At 53.5% G+C, this 11,782-nt stretch overlaps 1 protein-coding gene across 3 annotated transcripts in view; it reads left to right on the top strand.

Annotated features, from left to right (window-relative positions):
* The window catches only part of VSTM2B (V-set and transmembrane domain containing 2B), a 26,420-nt gene extending 15,425 nt beyond the window's left edge, over positions 1–10,995 (top strand). For all 3 annotated transcript variants that reach the window (XM_073890115.1, XM_025854241.2, XM_073890116.1), the window contains one exon: positions 10,330–10,995. In XM_073890115.1, the coding sequence (XP_073746216.1) occupies positions 10,330–10,418 (89 nt within the window). In that variant the 3' untranslated portion in view covers positions 10,419–10,995. The remainder of the gene's footprint in view (positions 1–10,329) is intronic.
* Positions 10,996–11,782: the final 787 nt, after the last annotated feature.

The following is an 11,782-nucleotide window of genomic DNA, read 5'->3' as shown; positions in this document are numbered from 1 at the left end:
AGGATGAGTGGAGGTGTGGGTGGATGGAAGGATGAGTGGAGGTGAGGTTGGGTGGAAGGAAGGATGTGAATGGCTGAATGGGTGGTGAATGGGGGATAGAAGGAAGGATGAGTGGAGACATGGATGAAACAGGAATGGGAAGATGGGTACATGTGGGATACATGTTGGGTCTTACAGAATGAATGCAGTTGGGGTTGCAGACATGCCCAGGGTTGGCATTACCCATACCTGACACAGCATAGTCAGTCCATATCTTCCAGCAGAAAGGTCATAGGAGGTGGCATGGTACAAACTGGCTTGGCCCAGAATTCCTTGCGAGCCCTTGTTTCTGTCTGCCGTCCCCAGGCCACAGTAAGAATGGGCGGGGCAAGTAGACACAGCTAGCCCCCAGCCTGCTCCAGCTCCCCTAAAACCTCAGCCTTTATAAGGCACCACCATCACTTCCCGGTAAAGGACAGGAGTGGGGGACATTTCCATCTGCTGGATACTGGGCACTCTGGTGAATGCAGCCTGACCAAGACCTGATGGTTATTGTCCATGTAAAAGTTAATGGGCATACGTTTTCTCAAGCATCTAAAAAGTCAAATCTCCAGGTGGGCAAATGAATAAGTGTATTCGCATTAAAGACTAATGTAACAAAAAATACACACAGCAGTAATTCATAATGCATTCTAGTCTACAGAGTCATATTTTAATGCGTGGCATATCCTGGGCAGCTCCTCTGTGCTATTTAATGAGCACATGTTATAGAATTTTCAGAGCACTATCCCTGGGCAATTAAAATGTGTTAACCTTTTCAGTTAAATTGTATTTCTAAAGAAAAGTCCTCAATGTGAAACAGAAAGAAATATCTGGGCATGGTCAGGGCAGAACCTAGAGGAAAGGTTTGTTGCTGTGACCTGGCGGTGCTGGGCTCAGGGGACCTCCAGCCCTTCTTCGCTGGCCCTCCGGCCTCTCTTCATGACCAGGCCCCACTCCACTGAGCCGGGCAAGGAGGCTGAGGCCTGCACCCACACTGAACAGCCTTCACGGAGAGGGCATCGAGTGCCTGACGTTTGCCTGACCTGGGGGATCTGGGGCACACTCTGTGTCAAGGGACACAAAGGCAATGGAGGGGACATGAGGGATTTAGATGGGGCTAGGATGCCCTGAAGAGGGGCAAGGACTCATTTGAAGCCCTGGTAGGTCCTCCCTTCCCTATCTGTGTAATAGGCACACTAGCACCCCAGCATCCTCAGGTCTGTGTGTTTCAGATCTGGACAGAGTCCAAGAAAGCCTCTGGTGAATGATTCCCAAACTATGTTCCTTGGAACCCTGAGCCCCAGCCCTACCCCCAGCTTCAACAGAGCTGTCTGGTTTTTCTCATGATTTGAAATATCAGGGTTCCATGCAGCAATTAGCTTAAAAACGGGGTTCTACTGCTTTAGAAGATTTAAAAAGCAACTGATATAGTCCAGATATTTACATATATATATCATACAAAAACACACAAGTTATATAGCATATACAAATTACATATATATATATATATATATGCCACCTTCTAAGGGAAGAATCTGAAGTGGCTTACAAAGCTGCATGTAACGTAATAGAACAAAAAAAAATTTAATGAAGAAATTAGAATAGAGGGCAAATGAATGTGAGATGGTGAAATTAGTTTGAGGAAAAGTTGGACAGAGATGTGCGTACACTTGGGCAGTTGAAAGGTCAGATCAGTGTCATAGCGGTCGGCCTCCAGCACCGGCTTGTGTTTGAAGATGAAAAATGAGATTCCGAATGTGAAGCATCTGGTGGATGTCTGGTGCATCATGGGTGCTTAGACTAAGAAAGACTTCTATTCATTCATTCAACAAATATTTTATGAGCACTGCAAGGTGCAGGCAGGGTGCTGGGAGACAGGAGTCAAAAGGTAAAACCTCCCACGGCCACCCAAGAGCAGCTGGGAAGAATCAGAACTTGCTCTCAGGTCCGTAGGATGCAGGGAGCCTCCAGCTGGAGTCAGGGTGGATGCAGTGTCTTAGGGAGACCTGGGGGCGCAGAGGAGCCAGTTAGGCGAAAAGGCAGGCCCAGTGTGAGCAGTGTGGAAGCTGATGGGGCTGGAAGGCAGGTGTGAAGCAAGGTGGTCTGGGGTGGGGCCAGGTGAGGAGTTAGATCTTCAAGCTGGGATGGAGCCCCTGGGGGGCTCGCGGTGTGATGTGTACTTTGCATTTGAAAAAAGGGCACAGTGGCCCCTGGCTGGGCAGGTGCCTGGCTGATTGGGGTTAGTGGATGTGGGGAGTCAGGAACATTGCCGCCCTGCCAGGAGAGTGGATATGCTGAGAGGGAGGGTGGAGGGACCAGGCAAGGGTGGGCCAAGAGCAGTGCAGCAGAGGGAAATGAGAGCTGTCTTGGAGGTCACCTTGTAAGGGCCTCTGGGTTGGGCTGGGCTGGGGGAGGGGAGTGAACTGTAGGCAGCCAGAGGAGACGGGGCAGGGCCAGCTAGTAAAGGGGACAGCATGAGTGGCCTCCATGCAGTACCCCAGTCTGCTGGAGCTGGGGGCTCCTGAAGCGTTGTGGAAGTAGGTGAGGCAGGAGGATCCCTGAGTGGGGTCAGGAAGAGCCTCCAGCAGGTAAGGAGCCTAGATTCCATTCACAGCTACCAGGGAGTCACTAGAGATAAACTCCTATACCTGTACCGCCTACCAGCTCTACAACTTTAAGAAGCCATTTAACCTCTCTGGGTCTCACCTGGGAGAGGGGAAAGTGGCTTCTTCTAAGTCCACTGAGGGGGTGAAAGGAGAGAATTCTCTTGGCACTGAGAACCCAGAATCATGTGCCTGTTAGCACCCTGCAGCCTCAGAGCTCCGAGAATCTGGATGGGCAGGGGGGGATCCCCCATGAGGCCTGGGCCCGGCACTGAGAGAGGCCCCTACCACCTCTGCCCGGGGCACACCCTGATGTTCACTGTGGTCAGGGCTATCCCTGGCCCTGCCAACACCAGCCTCCTGACCACACGGAAAGACCAGTTTACCGTTTTCATTAAGTGATGCCATTAAAAGATCATTTGGGGCAAGGTCTCACTTCAAAAGAACTAGGAACCTGGAAAGGAGTTCACAACAAAGTTGGCCACGTTAAGAAGCCATTATGAAGGTTAAAATACAGAAAAACATCTCATCCCACGCCGTCTCCCTTGGAAGCAGCCTGGGGCTGGGGTCAAGCCGGGGCATCGGGGGAAGGAGCGCTCCTGCTCTTAGGTGCTGAGATGTGGTACAGGTGGTGGGTAGGTGTGTGGACAGTAGCCAGACCATCTGGGTGTAAGTCTGGGCTCTGCCATTTATTTATCTTAGCGTGGCCTTGGTAGGGCCAGATTTAGCAAATGAAAATATAGGACACGCAGTTAATCGAATTTCAGATAAACAAACGATAGCATTTTAGTATAAGTAGGTCCCATGCGGTATTTGGGATATACATGCACTTAAAAGTATTCATCGTTTACCTGAAATTCAAACTGAGCTGGTGTCCTGTATTTTCTCTGGCAACCCTAGGCCTTGAGTACTTCCCTGCACATCTCTGGATCTCAGTCTTCAACCCCCGCTCCCCCGGAAAACAGGGATAAAATGGCAACTCCTGCCATTATGAGGACTGTATCTACTGAACCACACCTGCACGGCACCTGCTCCAGCGAGGGCTAGCCAGCTTTGCGGTCGGCTTTCAGAAGGTGCTTGCCTCTGTGTGCTTGGGCTTGGCTGGGTCTGCTCCTGGCCATCTGCTCCCCAGTGTCAGTCATCCGCTCCCACCCACATCAGCTCTCCATTCCCCCCTGGGGGCAGGGCTGCTTGCTGGAGGCAGAGGAGGAGGTCTGAGGCCAGTCCCCTGCTGCATGGGCTTCCACCGAGGTGGGACATGCTGTAGGAAAGGCATTTGTGGGAGCGGGGAGAGAAGGAGCAGGGAGACAAAGAGCTACATGAACAACACAGACATGTGTCCCAAGGCCTCTGTGCCAGGGTGCTCAGGGAGGGCTTCCTGGAGGAGGTAGCGCTGGTTCCAGGCTTGAGGTACAGGTCAGAACTAGACAAAGGAAAAAGGAGTGCTGCAGGGTGAGCCCAGGGTCCACTGCACGTGCCCACAGGGAACGGTGGACGGGAGAGCAGGTCAGCTGGCCGGGGGGCCGGGCAGTGTCACGGAGAAGCCCAGCTGTGGCCCTGAGACGGTGGCTCTTTCTCCTACAGCAGAGGGGACCTATCAAGGTTCTGTACCACAGAGAGAGTTCTCCAGGGGTGTCTGAAGGAGGGAGGTGAGCAACAGGTGGTAATGGAGACAGGAAGGTGCTTTAGGAGGTCACGGGGGCCGTGGCACGGAAGAGAAGGCCCAGCGAGCAAGGGCTAAAAACGAGTGTCCCACACCCGCCCCTGCCCCCATTCGCCCCAGGGAGTGCCTGGCCTCCTCCCACTGCCTGGGCTCTGAGGCTGCCAGGACAGTTTGTCTTCGCACCCGGGGCCCCAGCAGGCCAGGCAGCAGGGCGATCACCACGGGACCAAGGGACCCCCATCCCGTCTGCTCTCCTGCCCCTCTTCATCCCCCACTTGGCTTTCCTTCCAAACATCTGTTTCCTTTAAAGCCCAGCAGCACTGGTTGCGCCTAGTTTTTGCCCTAGTTACCAGCACGCATTAATTTTATGGCAGAAATTAATTCTGTCCAATTCTGTTGGTGCCCGGTTATTCCTTGCTACTCCCTTTGAATCAATATCCATGAAGAGGCTTTAATTAAAACACCAACCAAGGAAGCAGCCTCCTTACAAGCCTGTGGCCAGGCTGCCTGGCCTGCTCAGTGCAGCGTCCAGGAGAGGCGGAGAGCCCCGGCGGCGTGGGTGCCAGTGTACCTGGGCAGGTCGGGAGTGTCAGGGCGGGGAGGGCCAGTCCCTGTCTTCACACAACAGTGTACCAGCCACAGCAGGACCAAGGCCGGGCCTCCTGGAGGCTGCCACAGAGCTGGTTCAGGGGCTGCAAAGTCAGGTGCCACTGAGGGCCAGGCTGGGTGGTGGAGGCGAGTAAGGCTGGCTGAGGGAAGGGCCAGGGAGGCAACTGGCAGCCCCCCTGGGCCCATCATGACAAATGCCCGCAGCTCTGGCTTGGTGCTTCCGGGTCATAGGCGTCTCCACTGTGGTCAGGGTGGCTCCATCATGCCTTCTCCTCGACTCCACAAGCCCCTAAAAACCCAGGCAGAAGCCCCTAAAAACCCAGGCAGAAGCCTCTTGCACCCTGGCCCTGGGACGCTCTAAGAGGGAGCCGTCTCCCTCAGCTGGGGCTTGGCCCTCTGCCATGGGTCCGGGATGGAGCGGGGCCGCTGATGGGAACAGGGGTGAGGGCCAGTCCATCCCCAGCCGCTGCAGCCAGACAACCCTCTGTCCCATGGCTATGTAGAGGTCGAGGCCAGCCCTTAAAGACCAGCCACGCATAGACTGCTGCCTCTTGGGGACCAGCCCTCCTCTCTCACTTTGAGGCAGAGCCAAGGAAGAAAGGTCCACACTGGACATCAGCGCTGAAAGGGCTCCTCCAGGGCACTCACTTGGCTTCCTAGCCTCTCTAGCCAAGAAGCCTATATTTAAAAGATGTGTTAAAAAAAATAAAAAAATAAAAAATAAAAGATGTGTTACGACAGCATGAATTGCAGAACAGATTCACGTGGCCTTGCTCTGGGTGATGTAGAGGAGGGGACCGTCCTCAAGACCCTCATCACAAGCCCTGACGTTAGGATCCCCTAGCTCACTGGTGGAATGCCTTGTCCGTAGAGACTGGGCCAGTTCTCTGGCTACCTGTAGTCAGCATGTGAATATTCTAGTGCAGCGCTGGAGGGGGGAAGGCCCAGCACGGTGCCGTCAGCCCTCATAGTGAACCTCCAACGTAGCGTAGCCCGTGAGAGCCAGAACCAGCCTGTTAGCTGTTTTTGTAGGTAGAGCCAGGCCTCAAACGTATCTGAATCGTATTTACTCTTTGCAAACCTGACCTAAATTTTAGTTTTTACTCTATCGCAAAAACAAAAGCAGCCTCTGAGCAACACTGGACTCTGAGGGGCATCGTTTGCAAAGCCCTGACCCGGACCAGCCCGTCAGCAGGCCTGCAGCTATCTCCGGCGCGTGGCCGGTGTGGCAGGTGCTACAGACCACGTCAGGGCAGGAGTTCCCCCCTCCCCCCCGGCCCGGGAACCTGGGAAGGGCCGGCAGGGCATGTGGAGGGAGGACAGTGGCTGCCCTGGCTAGCCGTCCCCACTGGCCAGCCGAGAGCAGTTCACCATGCTCCTAATGCCCACAGAGCGGGGGCCGTCCCCTCCGTGCTCCCAAGCCTGTGGGAGTCCGGGACACAGTTGGGGTGTCCTGCTGCTTCCCCTGCAGGCCCTCCCCCACTAGGATCCTGACTCATGGGCTCAGCCTCCAGACGGCTTGGACAGGGCAAGGGTCCCAGGGGATGACCCAAGCAAAACCTCCCTCACTTTTATCCCGAGGCCTCTGATGGCCTCAGAGATCCCATGCTGTTTTCTGACAGGGCTTTTGGCATTCTGCCATTGTCGTGTCAACGGAAGACTTCCCGGTCAGAAGCCGCTTGGCTGGCGCCTTCGCTGTGCCCATGGGGGCTCAGTGCCCCCACTGGGTTCTTTGGGAGCCTCTTAAATGGCTCCAGCAGGCATCTTATCCCGTTCACCATCTCAAGGATAAAAGTTAATATTCACAGAGCAAAAGCAGCTTTGATTTCTTTAAGAATGATTAGCAAAACAGTGATACTTGTTAAATTAAAGAATGAATCAGCCACTATTCCATCAGAGGACTTCCCTCACCTCTGATTTTCCAGCCTGATTTTCCAGCTTAATCATGACAAATAAACTTCTGCGTGATCCAGTGCTATTTCTGGTACTCCTTAGGAAGGGAGGAAATAGATACAGGGACCATTAGCATCCAGTGGACACAGCAGCCTCACGCCCCCTGGAACACAGCCACCTCCACGATCCCTAATAAGAGGCCAGCACAGGAGATCCTACCTCAGCTGAGCCAAAGGCACCAGTCCGGCCCTGCCCTGGAGGGTCAAGGTGAGCCCCAGACAACAGTAGGCCGTCCTGGCTCACTCCACGAAAGTGAAGACAGGGGCGGGGGCAGCAGCCGCTGAGGGGGCCCAACAGCACACCGTCAGTGTCCCCTCCTGAGGAGTCAGCACCTGGGGAGAGGACGCTGGACTGCCAGACTCCTGAACCCCCCTTTCTGGTGGAAAGAGCCCTCTTCCTCCAGGGCCAGCCTGGAAGTCAGTCTTGCCCTGATTCACTCGGGAAGCCAGGAGTGTGTTTGGATATCCAGTGAGAGACTGGCAAGACGTTCCAAACCCTAGGTCCTTCTCCCACCAAAAATCCGGGGATCTCCGTCTGTCTTGTGAGAAATGGCTGGGGAGATCATTTGCCCTGCTTCTTCTATCTTGGAAAATTTTCCTCTTGAGAGAAGGACAACCCCCCACATTCTTTTTTCTCCAACACTTTTCAGAAAAGTAGTTATGTCACCCTTTTCGCTAAGATCTATCTGCAAAGCAACAGCCTGGGTTTGAGGCGCTGTTGTTTCCATGATTGTGTAACAGGGCGCTCAGAAATTTGGTGGGTTTGGTGTAACGTGAGAACCATTCATTTAGCTCATGATCCTGCAGGTCAGTTGGGCCAACCCCTCCACCAGTCTCATCTGGGCTCACTCATGCTTCTGTGGACAGTTGCCCTTTCAACTGAGGGCTGATTGGACTAGACGGGCCTAGCTGGCACATCTCATGGCTTTTGTCCTGCAGCAGGCTGGCCCAGACTTTTTCACAGGCTACAAGGGGCACAGAAGAAAGGCAAGCCTCAGTGTACAGCACGTTTCAAGCCTTTGCTTGCCTCACACTTGATAATATTCACTGGCCAAAGGAAGTCATGTGACCAAGCCCAGAGTCTGTGTCAGTGGACACTACCATAGGGTGTGAATGCTGGGAACGCAGAGATGAGGGAAGGAGATCGTGGCCTATTTTGCAACCTACCGCTATGATCTTGCTTGATCTGCACCCACTCTGGCCCAGCATAGAGTGGCAGGCTGATTGTTTTACTCCAGGGTCTTCGGAAAGTCTTGTGCAATCTTAAAACTTTGCAATAGGAGTAGGTGATAGTGTGACACTGGGAAAGGCCAGTCAGCAGTATTTAGGGGAAAATTAAAACTCCTCCTCGCATCTCCTAGGCACACGGTCCCACGGGCCACATTGACCTTGCCTGGCCCATGAGCCCAATTGCCATTTCTCCTGCCCCTGCGTGCCTTGCGGGTCTGTGTTCCACTGCGCACATCCATCTGCTTTCCAATGGCTCACGCGCCTGCTTCTGCCCCGCCTGCATCCGCCTGACTGTCAGGGTTTGCAGGAGCACAAAGATCTGAGCCAGGAGATCTGGAGGCCAATGGGCCCAGTCTGGCCACATGTGTCCCGGGTGCCCACGAGGCAGCTCTCTGCTAGCTACACCCCCAGTTTCCGTGCGCCTGAGCCCGGGCACCTGGCCATCCATCAGCACGTCCGTCTCCACACCCACCCTCCTTTCCAGTGATGTGTGACAGCGAAAAGCAGCAAAGGAGGACCCGGGTCTTTGGAGGGCCTCCCATACCCTGGGCCTCCTCACTGATGGATGGCCAGCTGCGTATGTCAGCCCCGGCCAGGCTGCAAGGACAGCCAGCAGTGACACCGGTGTGGAAGACCAGTGTCTGAAGAGGACGGTTAGCACACCTGGATTTTTCCGGTCCTAGTGCTTCTCCGCGGGGTCTCAGACTGGGCTTGCAGACAAGTCCTGGTGGGCGAGATGCGCACCGCAGACGGCCTCCACCCCCTTTCCATTCAGATGTTTGAACACAGCCCGTGTTTCCCAAAATGGGCAGATGGGATCCTGGAGTCTGCCGCAGGGATGGCCCCTGGATCATCGATGCATCCCTCTCCTTCTACAAAGGGAGACCGGGCCCAGGACACAGTGATTGCCAGAGCAAGACGGCTTCGGGACTGGGGGAAACACCTTGGATAGAAGATTACTGGCTCTTCCAGCTGAAGAGGGGCAGTTCACCTCCCCACCTGGTCAGGGAGGCCAGAAACCCAACCTGCCTGGTTGCAGCTCCGCGGGCAGCAAAGTAGAGGCGGCCACGGCCCCTGTACCACCTGCTTGGCCACGGCCTCCATACCACCTGCTTTGCCATGCCCCTGTACCACCTGCTTGGCCACGGCCTCCATACCACCTGCTTTGCCACGCCTCTGTACCACCTGCTTGACCACGACTCTGTACCACCTGCTTGGCCACGGCCTCTGGTACCACCTGCTTGGCCCAGGGAAGGGCCTTCTGCCTCCCTCCAACCTGGCGCAGAGCTCCAGCCCAGCAGGCTGGCTGGAGTGAAGGGAGGAGAGAGGCCTCCAGAGGGTGCAAGTGAGCAGGGTAGGGCTAGAAACTTGACATCCACACAGCCCGACCCTAAGCAAGCCAGCAGTGACGTCCCCAGGGTTTGGGCAGCATGTCTACACTGGCTCTTTTCAGGACCCCTAGAGCATCCCACCTTCCAGGGGAAGCCTGGGGATCACAGATAGGCCTTCCCCAGGTTATACCAGGGGCCTTCCAGGAGATGCAGGCCCTGATGACAGACGGGCTGGAAGCCAGGGCAGGCCGCCCAGGGAAGGCAGAATGAAGACACACGGCACCGTTCCGGTGGTGGGCCAGGGGCCCAAGTTAATGGCAGCACTGGAGAAGCAGATGGAAGTGACCTCCCACTAGAACAGTGCAAGGGTCACTCTTCCAGGAACCTAGCCCACTCACCTCCACCAACCTATGATTTCCAACCTCCCCATTTGACCCCAAGGGCTTCGCTGACAGTACATGGAAAGAAGACCCAGAAACATCAGGATGCCTAAGACAGCATTTGTGAATACTAAACTGTGCAGTTCAGGCAGGGGTTGGAGGGGTTAGAGTCGTGTGCAATCGTGGGGTCTCCCTGGAGGAGGGGGGAAGCTGGAGCTTAAATGCAGAGGGCATATCGCAGTATACATTGAGGGGAGTGGTGGGGGAGCATATTGTCTTTTGATTAGGCTAAAATAACAACGTGGACTTGAGAAGTGCAATCTAGGACACCCAGCTTCAGGCCAGGGGGGTACCTTGTGTCTGACCAGAGTAGGCTCCTAAAACGTGTGGTCTGTAAATAACAAACAGCAAAATGCCCCATCGTGGTATGGAAGCACCACCAGGCATCAGCTGAGTGCCGAGCTTCTCCCTGGTCTGCTCGTGGCCACTAGGTTCTCGTGAATCAGGCGTTCACTATGCCCATTTTCTCGTCCCCTGCAGGCACTGGCCCTAGCTCTGCCACAGACCCACTCCTGTCCCTGCTCCTGCTAGCTCTGCATAAGTTCCTACGCCTGCTGGTGGGGCACTGACGGCCACAGCCATCCTGCGCACCTCAGCGGCCCCGCACAGCCTGCCCAGACCTGGTGTGAGGCCTGCAGCTACAAACGGACACACAGAGACTGAGAGAAGCATGACAAAGTCCACGTGGAAAATAAATAAATCATATTTTTGGGGGAGGTTACACAATCGTAGAACACCTAAAATAATGCATCTAGTTTCCAAATAAGATGGAATTTGGACCATGCGGTATGCATGGGATCGGTGATTACTTCAATGTATTTTTCCTTTCTAAACTTTTCCTCCAAGTCTTCATTTTGCACGAACTGTTGAGCAGTTATCTTTAGGATACTATGTAAAAATGTTGGGTCAAAGCCTTTTTGACAAAGCAAAATATTTTTAGTAGATTATTGTGTTTAGGGATTTTTTATTTACTTTTTTTCTTTGGGGGCTTTCCTTTTTTTTTATTAAAGTAAATTATTTCTTTTGAGACATTTTGATTAAGAAAAGATACATCTTATCATAATTAAAATTCACTGTCAATAATATTTATTTTTAAATAAAGATTGGAAACAAGGTCAGACACTTGTTTATAAACTGTATTGTATATTGCTGATAACAGTTGAATAAAAAACAACTTTGAAATAACCTTTCTGCAGGCATGTATGAATGTTAAGCCCTGGAGCCTAAACCAGCCCGAATGCCATGACCTCCTGTTCTTTGACGCCAGCTGCACACTTGGCGGGATGCAGCCCAGCATGGAGGCCCGCCCAGGGAACCTGGCCAAGGCTGCACAGAGCAGACAGGAGTGTTTCCCAGCCTTCACGAGGCACAGGGGACCTCACGGAGCCAGGAGCGAGAGGAGCCCCCAGCCTGGGTTCAGAAGGGAAGAAGGTCACTGGAAAGAGTACAATTTAAATCGGGAACCACTTTTCCCGTTTGGGTTTAAAGTAGTTGTGCAATGCGTCTGCCCACGTGGAGATGACAATTTCACATCCAGGTGTATTTGCTGTTATTGGATTCACTGCTAGTTTGAGAAAAGAATTCTGGGAGAAGATGGGGCAGCTCATGTTCTTTCTATATACATGGAGAGATAGCGTTGAGCCTCTGAAATACATGTGCCTGGGTAGGTGCCACATGACTTAAAGAAATAGACATGACGTGGGGGCTGTTATTCATTCCATGATAGGAACGCATTAAATAGCCCTGAACCCACTGGATTTGTTAATCTAGCCAGTTTTTTTTTTTTTTAAGTGTGTTTGTGCTTGATATGCCTCATCTTCTCACATTCTGTGGCAGGTGGGCCATGTAACCAGCTCTGACCAGGGAGTGGTGAACAGAAGGGGTGTACATGACTTCCAGTCTCAGGCATTTGACTGCTAGTACAAGGCCCTTC

The sequence above is a fragment of the Callorhinus ursinus genome, unplaced genomic scaffold (assembly GCF_003265705.2).
Source record: "Callorhinus ursinus isolate GAN/ISIS: 27379988/994484 unplaced genomic scaffold, GSC_fseal_2.0 scaffold127, whole genome shotgun sequence".
Classification (NCBI taxonomy): Eukaryota; Metazoa; Chordata; class Mammalia; order Carnivora; family Otariidae; genus Callorhinus; species Callorhinus ursinus.
The sequence above is the reverse complement of the archived record's forward strand: the minus strand, read 5'-3'. Positions and strand labels throughout refer to the sequence as shown.